Raw genomic sequence first — 12500 nt, forward strand, 5'->3', positions numbered from 1 at the left:
TTGTGAATCAGTGGAAATGTGAGTGGCAGCAGCTGCTGGTGGAAACGTCTCCTCTGTGTCGTCCACACAAACGTGGCATGAAGCCTGCAGCTGCTCTGCATGTGCAGCATGCGACCTGCGTCAGCTGCAGGGAAAGTAAGTAACGTGTAATCGTCGCAGGTGGAAGGCACCTGATGAGACTCGGGTTAACTCTGAGCTGCCACAGAAATTCTCTTTTTAACTCCTCACTTTATTTAACGAGCTGTGGGAGAGGCAGGATGAGCGTCGGGCGCTCAGAGGGCGTCTGACCTTAACGACCCCCTGACCTGAGGTTACAGGTACGCTGTTTCACCTGAATGAAACTTTCTCATCTTCCGCTTGAAGGAAATAAAAGCTGAAGTTTGTTAATCTTCTATTTTTTATCTGCAACCTTCGAAACGGGTTAAAGCTGATGAACCTGCTCGTCTCAGCTCGAGACCCCTCACCTTTCACCGTCTCAGCCCATGTACAAGTTTCTCCATCTGTATTATTGGATGTCAGTTAACCTGCATGTAACCATGACGACATGGACACCCCGTGACCCGGCGGCATCTCCCCCCTTCAGCAGGAGCTCAGACTGTCACGAGGTTTTGATTAGACTTGGTTTACTTCTGTGATTTCCTCGTTATTCAGCCGGCCGATGCCCGCCTCGGACCGAACGCCGCCCGTCTCTACATCTGTGGAGGGATTTCCACGGTGTCGTGAAATGAAGGAGCAAAAAACCTGACAGCTGTGCAGCGTGAGGGATGAGACCGTGGAGGAACACGCGAGGAAAAGGAAAGAAGAGAGGGAAGTAAGCACGCAGAAAGCCCCGCCCACCTTGTTCCTCTCGAACAGCTCGGTCTGGATGGCCTTCAGGTCGCTGTCGAGCGCGGAGGCGGCCTGCCGGCGCTGCTTGGCTAATTGCTCCTCCAGGTCTTCAACCTGAGCTCGCAGTTTCTTGTTGTCCCTCTCCAGGCCCAGCTTCTCGGTCTCCAGGCGCTCCCTACGCCCCCACTCTGCGGCGTTCTCCACCTGCAGCCGCTCCATCTGTAGGAAACACACGACACGCCTCAGATGGAGACAGGATTGACTGTACGGTGGCCCAAACATCCAGCTGTCAGTCAAAGAGGCCACACCCCTAATAATGCCCACTTTAGCCTTAAAATAACATAAACAGCTGTTCTGAAGCTACACTGCTATAGGCTGCTGGGGGATTCCCATGATGCACTGGGTGCTTCACTCACTGTGTGTTTATCCATCTGCATGTAATCATTAGTGATTATTCATGTCTGTCTCGGGGGGCCGCCCCTCCCTGAGTGCTTCTGCACCCACAAACTCACAGACTGTTTTTAGCAGTCTGACATTTTTCATCTGATTCTGATTGAAATTGTTTATAAATGTTAGCAACGTCCGTTCACGTCTCCCACGGCTTTTCTCGGGGTCGTGATTCCCGCGCGCTGCTGTCAGGTCCCTCACCTCAGCTCGTAGTTCGGCCAGCTTCTTGTCCATGCTGGTTCGAGCTCCCAGTTCGTCCTCCAAGTCCTCGGAGATGCGTCCCAGCTCGTCCTGGTGCATCTCCTTCAGCAGGTTCAGCTGCAGGATGAAGACATTGAACATTTAATCTTTCAGTGACTCTCAGGCTTTCATCGTTCAGGCTGATGTTAGAAATAAATCCACGTTTAAGCCGCCTGACATTTAATGTTATCTGGACGTTTTTCGGGGGAGGCGGCTGTTTCTTTAAAGCAGACACTGTGAGACGCTTCCTGTGATGTTGGAGGATCTGAAACAACGTGCGTGGAGATAAGCGTGACCCCCCCGTCATATCTCCTTATCTCTGCCTCTCGTCTCATCCGCCTCCTCCAACCTGCAGCGCGATCCCGCTTTCATCTGCATCTTCTAACACGCTTATCTACGAACTCCGTCACCTTCATCATCATCTACACATCTCTCACATCTTCTGCCCCCCCACCCCCACTTTGCTGCTTTTATCTAACTCATGTTCATCAGACCTGCCGTCTGCGGAGCGGTGCTGCCCCCTAGTGGTTCGAAAGACAGAGCTCGTCACACTCGGCTTTATGATTTGGACGCTGCTGAGCACAGCAGGCCTCCTGCAGCTGAAGACCTGCCGGGACATTTGAAGCGATCAGACTTCTTAGTAAAGTCATTTTAAGGTTTGAAAAGTTTATGACTCGTGATGACTGACGATCACTGCGCGATCAGCAGAGGCCACAGGTTTGAACACCAGAAATAAAAACATTCAAAGACCCGAAAATGTTCACACAAAAGCAAAACTGTGATCACTGAAATGTTTAAGAACTCCTGCTCTTCTTACATGTTCCTATTTATTTGTAACAGCTGCTGTTGTTGTTGTTATTTATGCTGAATTGAAGGTCAGCTGTGCACGTTAGCTGCGCCTGTCCTGTTGCATCAGTTGCTGTTTGACAGTAACTGATGTATAAAGAAGTAAAAACAGAAAATTCAAAGTGAACACGTCACAGACGCATGATGCTGTGCAGCTGCTGCACACCGAGTTTAATGAGCTGAAATAATCACGACCTGTGTTCATCGTCCTTTTGTCGTGAAATTCAAACGCCGTCCGCAGCTCTCACATTCAGCTCGTTTGCTGACTAAATGTTATGAACGCTAATTATTTGTGGACCGTCTGCGAGCGTCACGTGGACCAAACTGTGTGAAAATCTGAAGTGAGGAACATTTTCTATGAAATTCAAGCTGTAAGTCGAGCGCGTGTCTAACAGGAAGTCCCTGAGAATCACGCACTCCGGCTTCCTTCGTTGCACTTTTGATGTATTTGTCACGTTTGCTCCTTCTGCTTTCTTTCGGTTCGGCTGCTTTGCTCTGTCTTTGTCTTCTCGTTGTGCGACAGCAGGTCAGTGATCGATGAACCACGGAGCTCAGAGACACAAGCGCTCGTCTGTTAGCAGAAAAACAGTCAGAGCGCACGTTTAAAGAAGACGGACCGTCCCGCGAAGCAGCGTCCGCTGTGCTCAGGTGACCTGTGCTGTGCCTCACCTGTTTCAGAGCCTCCTGCTTGCTCTTGCTCAGCTCCTCGTACTTCAGTTTCCACTGACTGAGCTCAGCCTCGAGTCTCTCGATGCTCTTACTCAGAGCCAGCTTGTCTCTGCAGGGAAACAGACAGCACGAATGAATCACGCCACACTCCCCGCCACACCCACTCGTGCTAGAACAGAGTGATAAAATAACAGAAAATAAATGTAATGGCAGAAGACTTCCTGTTTCTGTACGATCTGTCGTGTGTTCGTGGTTTGTTTGCTTTCTTGTGCTTTCTCTGTGACCTTCACGTTCTTACAGTTTCAGAGTCGAGCCGACAGGTTTCTGTCTTTACAGATTTCTGATGGTGTGGAAACGATAACATAACTCGTAAAACGAGTTTCACATCTCTGGGTGCGATCGATAAAAAACATTACAGACAAGAAGGATTTCTATGGTGAAATGCTGATTTATGACTAGATTATGTTTCTCTGATGGTTCGACCTCGGGCTGTCCCTGCTGACAGAACCAGAAGTCGTGTTTTTCCCGCTTCTCTTACTCTCTCTCCTTCAGCAGGACTTTCTGGGACTCGTCCAGGCGAAGCTGCAGAGCGTTCAGTTTGCTCGAGTCCTCCTCCGCTGTGCCCGCGTCCTCCCACAGCTGTCGGCTGCGCTCCTGCCGGCGCGAGCCGGCTGGGTTGACGCCGCCGCGGCCATCCCAGGCCTCCTGAGCGTCGGCGCCCGGAGCTCGGGAGCGCAGCACTGAATCGAGCAGCTCCAGGTCCTGATGAAGAAGGAGACAAAGAGACCGGGAGGTCAGACGGTGACATGAAGGCTAAACCGCACACAGGTGGGAGAGACGGACGCACGCTGGCAGGTAAAGACAGAGGGAGGGACGATGTGACAGACATGCTGTGTTTTACTCAGAGAACAAAGACTTGAAACATGTGGAACAGTTTCTGCAACCTGCTGTAAACTTTGACTTTTAGCTCAAATGAGTTTTTCAGCCCTGAACATGTGGATGTTTCCTCATGAAGTTATGAAGGAAAACAACATGAAAAAAAGCACCAAATCTGGACCCACCCAACTGGAATTTCTGAGGTTGCTGCCAGCGAACTCATTTTCACGCTGCGTGTTTTTAATGACCTTAACAGAAATAAAACTAAGCGTAGCGCTCGTCCTGCAGCACGCAGTAAATCTGTCCCCTGTGGCAGGCGGACAGCAAAGACCTCGTCCTTATTTCCTCCACAGAACAACCACTCGCCTCCCGCACGACCCAGAGTGCTCCCTCAAAAGTAAGGACATCCTGGCATCAAAGCTGAGACCATCGCAGGTGTTCGGAGATCAACTAAAGCAGCTGAGATTTACTGAAGTAAATGTGAGTGCAATCGATTGATCAATCGATATATCGATCACAGTGATAGACAGTTTAAACCGGGAGGTGCCGGCACTGAAGAGAGCAGGGAACCTGATTTATCAATGTCCTGCTGTCACGTCCAATCACAGGTTATGATTTTACTTCAGCAGATAAAAACTTTCATGCTTTGTTTTATTGATCAAGCGTCCAAAGGAAGTTCAGTCTGAGGCGTCACGATATCGTCACAACATCAGGTTTTCACAACACGATTATCAGCATCACAAATATTCATGCGACCATAATAAGCTATAGAAGAAATTGAAAAAAGAAAACAGCCTTCACCTTATTTAGCTTATGCACGAGCTGCTGAGACAGCAACACGTGTACTGCAGTAAGAACAGCTGTCGCTGACATGTGCAGCTTCTGTAGATAACAGAGGGTCAAACTGCAGAATCAACCATCAGAGCTAGGGGTGGGTTTTTATAATCGATTCATCGATTAAAATCGATTCTGGCTTGGATAACGTAAAATCGATTCATTAAAATCCTGAATCAATTCATTAAAATCCTGAATCGATTTTTTTTAATATAAATTTATTTTGCCCGAAATGCCAGAATCTCTGGTGACATCTCACAAAATTTCAAGAACCACCAAACAGTTAAGACAGTAAATGAGAGCAGGAACAAACACACAGCGCGAGCCGCGGATCAGAATCAGTGAGATGTCGCCTTTCTCACCCGACGGCAAGGACACGGTCGGGGCTGAAAGCCGACAGCTCGCTGATTCTGATGTGTCGGCGGGTCCAAGCTTTGTGTTCACGCCCTTTATGCGCCGATTCTAAAGCTGTTAGTTTGATCTCTCTCCAAACAATATTGACCGAACCAGCAGCAAAAGAAGATTCACATAAACATCGTCATGTATTCACTCTGACTTTTACTGTTTTGCTTCCACCGCGATGCACAGCTCTCTCTCTCTCTATCTCTGTACTTCAAGAACAGTTTCGCTTTCTTCATTATTCGCTTGCTTGTTACACAAGTCTACTGTTGCTTACAGGCTGTCAGCCGCTGTTTTTTTCCCTTTTACATTCTTCCGAAAAGAAAACCTCATTTCTGCTGTTCAATACTGAACAAATTTAAACTTTTTAAAATTATTCAAAATGCAAAACGCTTAACCATGTCTCTAATAAAACCGCTGTAACTTCAGAGGTAATGTTCATGTGTTGATTAATGGTTTTCTTTCGTTTTTGATGTACTGCAGAATATTTTTATAAAATCCAGGCCAGGAAAATCACCTTCATGTTTTTCTGTGTTTTATCTTCAGCTACTTTGACACAAAGGCATCTGCTGTGACGCTTACACCTTTGATAAAGTCTTGCGTGTGTCAGCTTCCTTTTTATTGATACAAAAATATGTAAATGTTCTGATCTGAATTATAATACTTCTGACTGTCAAAATTTCCCAGATTTAAATCGAATCGAATCGAATTAAATCGAATCGTGGATCGAATCGATTCGGGACCTTGTGAATCGGAATTGAATCGATTCTAGAAATCAGTGACGATACCCAGCCCTAATCAGAGCTCCACTCGCGCCTGTGGGAACGCTTCCCTCTGACTGAGCAGGTTTGTTGTAGCAAGTCGAGAAACAGGAAGTGAAAACTTTTAGCAGGTGTTACCTTCCTGCCCCGCCTCCCTCAGCGGGTAACCCGGGGCTACAGTCACGTAGTGGCCACAACGAAGTGGACACGGCAGCTATCAAAGAGGAGCTGCTCGACAAAAAGACAACATTTGGAGATTAGTGTTTTAGTGCTGGTAGCGGTAATCTCGTTAAAATCACGTTAACGCCATAACTGCATTAAAGGGGCAAATCTCCGTTAACAAGTTACCGCGGATCGCCCCGTGCGTGGGGCTGGACGGCGTTAACGCGTTAATGAGCTAACCAGCTAACCGCGCTAACGAGCTAACCGGGCTAACACGCTAACCGGGCTAACGCGCTAACCGGGCTAACGCGTTGACGCCTAAAATCCTTTGATTTTCTCAAAAATCGACAGTGTGCCGTATGTATGAATTCTGGTTGTGTTTACTGACCTCGAACCGCGTTTATGTGCTGCACAGGCTCAGCAACAAATGTTTTAGTTGGACTTTGCTGAGCTACGAAGCTGCAGCGCTTGATGGATTGTTGGAGCATTACAGCTACCGAGGAGCCTGGCGGAGTGATACGTACTGTGCTTCAGCGTAATATCACCGTACTGTGTGTATAAGGGCCACAGATGCTTGTTTATGCTCAGCGTCTGTTAGTTTACATTTTGACTTCACAACTATGAGCTTTTCGTTATGCACAAAAACAACATTGTTTTATTTTATTTATGGCGCATTATTATTTAATGCTGATCATTTATTTCTGAGTACATCTGCGCTGTATGTTAATAAAGGTGCCCGTGTGAGATCTGGTACAGTGTGACTAAGAACTCTCTTTTTGTTCTTAACTCTCTTTAAAAAAAAATATCGAGATCTATATCGTATATCACCATCCAGCTAAAGAATATCCAGATATGAATTTTGGGTCGTATCGCCCAGCCCTACCACTGCTCTTCTGACTGAAAGCATAAAGATCACGACTCAGTCAAATGTCACTGTTTTCACTGCTCCAGTTTGGATCATTGTAGGATGACAGCAAACCCTCCAGTGTGGACGCAGTAACACCAACAGGACTGCATCGTCCAGACTCACGCGTGAGGAAAAGCGACACAAGGTCACGGAGCACGCTCTGTCCCAACACGTGGAAAACAGAGCTGCCACGCTGCCATTACAGGCGACGGCCAACAGAGGGCCCCGCTGCGCCGCTGTGGGTGAGACAAAGCCTGACATGTGGAAGCACTCAAAGAGGAGAACAATGGAAGGAGACAGGAAATGAGGCTGAGCTGTGTGAGAGCAGCAGCGAGCCACCGTTCCAAGACCACCTCTGCTGCCTGTTGACAGACACATAATCACGGTTTACATGCAGCCCTGCAGCCCAAACATGTGTGCGGAGAAACACAGGGACCCACCGCCGCTGCAAACAGCAGACAAACCGCAGAAATCCGGCGTTTGATTGCAGCCTTCGGTTTGTTCACGTCAGCTCAGATTCAAGTTTAATGAACTCAAACCTGCACGGATGGATGCAACAACGCTCGGGAAGGCTGCGGCGCTTTAACGACGCTCTGATGATCGCTCGGAGGCCAAAGCGGCCAGAAACATCCCCGGCGTGTTTCACGCTGCAGGCCAGATCTGTCCCGCTCATCGTTTCGGGTTCTGTAACGCTGCAGTTCGTTCAGGTCTGCCGCTTTCCACGCACCGCCAGATTTCACAGTAGAAAGCTGGACGGCAGGGTGCAGGTGAAGCACCGCATCGACCTCCGCCTGCGCTGAAGCTCATGAGTAAAATTCCCTTCCTGTCCCTGGGTTTGATGACTCTCACACATAAAAACTAAAGACCCGACACCAGAACTTTCTACTGAAGCAGCCAATCAGATGTTAGTGCAGACTGAAGGTCGCCGCTGTCTCCAGTGGAAGTGGGCCCTTGCCCACGGCAGAGAGTTGCTGTCGAGAATAAAACGAGAAGCAGAATGATTTAAACGTGACCGCAGGGGAACGTCCCCCAGCTGCTGAGAGGATGTGTTGGGCCTATTTTAGTCACATGATTCATCACCTCTGATACTACAGGTGCAGGTCACGGATAAAACCGAGCAGCACTTTCAGAACTCAACCGAAAGCCAAAGAGACTTGTGGCACTGGATGAAGCCGTCTCTAAATCATACAGTGTGACGGCGCTCTCTCTCAATGATAACGGACATCCACCCATTTTTGACCCGAGAGAGGCTCACAGGCTGGTCCACACATCCAGCCTGTCGGGGATCCCGAGGTGATCCCAGGCCAGGAGGAGACGTACACCCAGGAGTCTCTGACTGATCCCGGTCTACCCTGCAGCCTCTGCCCAGCAGGAAGTGTCCACACCAGCCTCCAAAGAACGACGCCTTATATTCCCGAGGAGACTGGTTCACGTCAGCATGAAGCAGCACTTCCAGGTACCATCTTTAAAGCCAGTGTTGCACTTTCAGCATCCCTGAGGACCCGAGGGTCCGCTGAGGTCAGAGTGATGGAGACTTAACCGATCCCTCTGGTTTGGTGCCTGATGTGACGAGCAAGTACCAAAAGGAGCCAGGTGAGGTTGTTCTGGCATCTGATCAGGATTTCTGGAGGTTTTGCAGGTATTCCCAGCTGAGAGGAGTCCTCAGGGTAGAACTCACTGATGATATGTTTACTCTAACCTTCCCCTGGAAGCAGCTCGGGATCCCCCGGGACAGAAGGACAGACGGTGTGTCGAGGTTCCTGCGTCACCCTCCAGTCTGTATTCCATGTAAACACTACATTCAGGGGGCACCAGCACAGACAGACAGCTTCTGTTTCCTCTGCTCCTGGATTTCAGTGTAAGAACTCACAGCCAATGGATGCAAAACTCCCGCGAGACCGCTCCAGTCGATTCCAGGCCGAGGAATCAACTGAAACAGGAAATCATGCTGAGAAATTCCCAAAGGGAATGTTTTGGGAAAGACGGGAATACACCCTGACCATCGAACGATCCCCGGGAGCCTGGAGAGAGCGCTTTCAGTGCCACAGAAGTAATTTTACAATAACGTGAACTACAGAACACAGTCATGGTGTTTTCATGGTGCAATAAACAGCGTTAGCTGCAGTCCTGCAGCGCAGCAGCTGTTGATGCTGTTGCACGTGTGGCTGACTCGTTTTTAGCCCATTACAGTTTTTGTTGCGGTCGCGGTTGTTTTCATTCTTCTGTTTTTATTGGGCAGAATAAAGCCTGAGCGTTACATCGGCCTCCAGAAACAAAGCAGCTCCACAGAGTCAATGAAAGGCTGAATCATGTTTGTCCTCATGGGAGCGACGGCAGACAGCGTCCTCTGGAGACACGGCGTGATTCGTGTTCACGTGCACAGGCAGAGGGTAGCTGTACCTCCTAAATAGGACAGACACACACACACACACACACACACAACCCCCCCCCTCTGGTGCTATAACGGGTGTATTTTATCATGGTGGAGACAGCAGCCCGAGTGGCCTACATTCACGGATCACGTGTAGCAGCCGAGGATGCGAGCGCACCGATGTGAAGGAGGCGGGCGTTAAACCACCTTCACTCATTCATCTCTCCAACAGCTGAACGTTGGTCTCAGGTTTAACTTTCAGTCACCGTTTTACTAAACTCAGCTGAATCCTGTTCAGACCCACTCAGACTTCATTTCTTTTCTACGTACTTTTATTTACTTATTTTTCACGTTGCTACCTGCTGGGTCGGGACTCACTGATGTCCATGGATGAACCATCATCAGATCCTTCATGTGCACCAAGCACCAACCTTAAAATGCCCCCCCCGATCAGTCTAATGATTGCATCATTTGTTTCAGGTCGCATGAGCCCCGAGTTTGTCAGAGCTGCATCCTGCAGATGTTTCATTTAAATGCACAAAGGTAAAACCAAAGTTTGCAGAGGTTAAAGGTCAGGACCTCGTGTGGAAGAAATTCAATCTGAAACCAAAACCAGGAAGAAGAACGCCAGCTGAGAGCACGCTCACCTTCTGACCCGTCTTCTGCCTATCCAAGTCCATGTCCCTCACCGGTTCTGGTTCTGGAGATCCCGGCGGTCCCTCTGCCGCCCTGTCCAGCTTCACGTCGCCGTGGACCTGAGAGGAAGAGGAGGATGACGCCGGGGAGGAAGGGGGGATGGACGGCGAGGATGACGAGGAAGCGCCGCGGGGGTGCGCGGGTGAGGAGGAGGGGGATGTGGCGGACAGAGGCGGGGCCGCGTGGTCGCCGCGGAGGCGCAGCGTCTCCTGCCGTAGCGTCTCGTTCTCCGAGGCGAGCTCCTGCCGCTCGCGCCGGATGCCGGTCAGCTCCTTGGTGAGGGTGTCCAGCCGCTGCCTGAGCTGACGGACCTCGTCGCGCGCTCGGTTACGCTCCGCACGAACCTGGAAACAAAGACGACGACTGACTGAGCAGGTAGGTTGTCAAACCTCTTTATAGGACATCATCTAAAACACCTCAGCGTCTGTATCACATTATTATTAATAATATTATTTCTCCGTACAGGCTCACAGTGGATCGATATCACAGAAATGTTATTTCTGCTCATCTGTAGCTCCATAGCTGAGCCTTTCTTTCAGATACTGAAGCACATCCCCACCTAGAGCCCCACCCAGCCCGGTCTCCACCCTGCTCCGTGCCACTGAGCTACATTTCTCCCACCTTGCTCCACTTCTCCCTCCAGTTGGCGGTGCAGTCCGACCACCACCTCATGGTCTTCTCCATCTGGGCGGCCCTGGCCCGAGCCTCCTCCAGCTCCCTGAGCCTCAGCTCCTCCCTGCTCTCCCAGTCGGCTCCGGCTGCCTCGCCCATGGCCCCGAGGGAGCCGAGCCCGAGGCCCCCCAGGCCGGGCGACAGCAGCAGCGGGGGGCTGGAGCTGGGCGTTCCTCCCGTGGGGCTGGGGGTGTGGGTGAGGCTGTCCGGGGAGCGGACGCCCCGGTCGGATCCCAGACCCAAGCTGCACAGCAGGCCGCCGCCGGCCTGCTTGCCGCCGTCGGACAGGTGGGGGCTGGGAGTGTGGTTCATGGTGGAGGCGACTGGGTGGACGAGGACGCCGAGAATCAGGAGAGCATCGTCCTCACCCTGGAGACAGAAACACAGAAAGAGAGCGCTATGAGAAAGAGACAAAACAAAAACATAATATAAACCTAAAAATACAAATTTAATAACATAAGAAGTATTAAAAACCATAAAAATCGTTTTTGTTTGTTTGTTTTATGTTTCCCCCCACTGTGATTAACTTGTATTGTTGTACATGTTGTATAAATAAGAAAACCCATAAAAATAAAGAAATAAAGAAAACAAACAAACAGACGGGGACGACGGCGGCCCGGACCACCGCCGTGATGGTCGTCCACTCACAGCCTTTCAAAGCTCCCAATCAAAGTCTCTGCTGGCTCTAGTTTTCCTGTGAGCCCGGCGCAGTAAAGGTGGAGCGAGGCGTTACTTGGACACCTGGTGGACTCTGATCGTTTCCTGCTGGCGTTCCAATAATCGCTCGGATTCGATGTGTGTCAGTATTTTTCTTGAAGGGTCTAAATGAAACACATTCGTGCTGTAACGGCTGAACGTTATCTCGGCTGTCAGTGCCAGCTTGGGTTATGAAAAGCTGGCTGTGGTGAAGCTGGTCTCAGACGCCGGACCAAGAAAAGCTCCGGTCCTTCCTGCCCCCTCGCTCAGCCCCCGCCTCCGCCGCCCTCCCCGCTCCAGAGGAAGTTTCCGAGGAGCTGTGGGACTGTGGGAACAAGTCTGAGCGAGGCAGCAGAGCAGGAGAGGAAATGAAGCAGGTTTAGCTTCAGCAGCTGGGGGCTCAGCGGAGGGTAAAACCACTAACACACCCTCTGCTTTTGCCTCTGTTGCCCCGTTTGCACAGGTAACATGTTGGACCTCCAAAGGTAAACTGACAGCTTTCAGGCAGTGCACGCCATCAGCCCAGGAAGTTAATCACGTGCACGAGTGTAGTTAATCACGTGCACGAGTGTAGTTAGTGTAAAAATAACCAGCTGGGCTGGAAACCTCATGGTGTCTGAACAGCCACATTAAAGACGGCAGCTCGCTCCGGCAGATTCAACATGTCCACGACATCCTTCCCTTATTTGGCTCCACCCACTCTGACATCATGACTCAGGCTACAGGGTCACATGGTCTGTCATGCGCTGTCAGCAGGGGGCAGTGTCACAAACATGTTTGTTGTTGTGCTTTGGTTGAACTCCTGAGAGGACAGGACGCTGAAAACTGCCGTGCCCTCCTCCTGCAGGTTAATGACGCCGCTCGTGCTCCTCTTCCTGTCCAAGTCAGCTTTTAAACCAATCAGCATTCTACGTGCGCGTGGTGACATCACTGTCGACCTGCACGCATTTGTTGCTTTCCCGAAACCGTGCACTGCGGGTAGCACAAACTCAAGATTTCCCAGTGAGACAATGAGGGTGTTCACACGCAGGAGGCGGAGTTTGCAGCATCTGACCAATCAGAAACACGGACGGGCTGCAGGTAGCACAGCATCGAT

At 50.2% G+C, this 12500-nt stretch overlaps 1 protein-coding gene across 4 annotated transcripts in view; it reads right to left on the reverse strand.

The window, feature by feature from the left end:
• ccdc102a (coiled-coil domain containing 102A) overlaps positions 1–12500 on the reverse strand; it is a 52083-nt gene that overhangs the window by 13539 nt on the left and 26044 nt on the right. For all 4 annotated transcript variants that reach the window (XM_086286637.1, XM_086286791.1, XM_086286715.1 and 1 more), the window contains exons 2-7: positions 10658–11077; positions 9988–10380; positions 3569–3792; positions 3031–3139; positions 1477–1593; positions 838–1047 (exon numbers count right to left, since the gene is read on the reverse strand). In XM_086286637.1, the coding sequence (XP_086142763.1) occupies positions 838–1047; positions 1477–1593; positions 3031–3139; positions 3569–3792; positions 9988–10380; positions 10658–11077 (1473 nt within the window). The remainder of the gene's footprint in view (positions 1–837; positions 1048–1476; positions 1594–3030; positions 3140–3568; positions 3793–9987; positions 10381–10657; positions 11078–12500) is intronic.

This window comes from Aulonocara sp. 'chitande type north' Nkhata Bay, linkage group LG1, assembly GCF_057382095.1.
Source record: "Aulonocara sp. 'chitande type north' Nkhata Bay isolate Kocher_YH1m ecotype deep benthic linkage group LG1, A_spYH_male_GT1.1, whole genome shotgun sequence".
NCBI classification, from domain to species: Eukaryota; Metazoa; Chordata; class Actinopteri; order Cichliformes; family Cichlidae; genus Aulonocara; species Aulonocara sp. 'chitande type north' Nkhata Bay.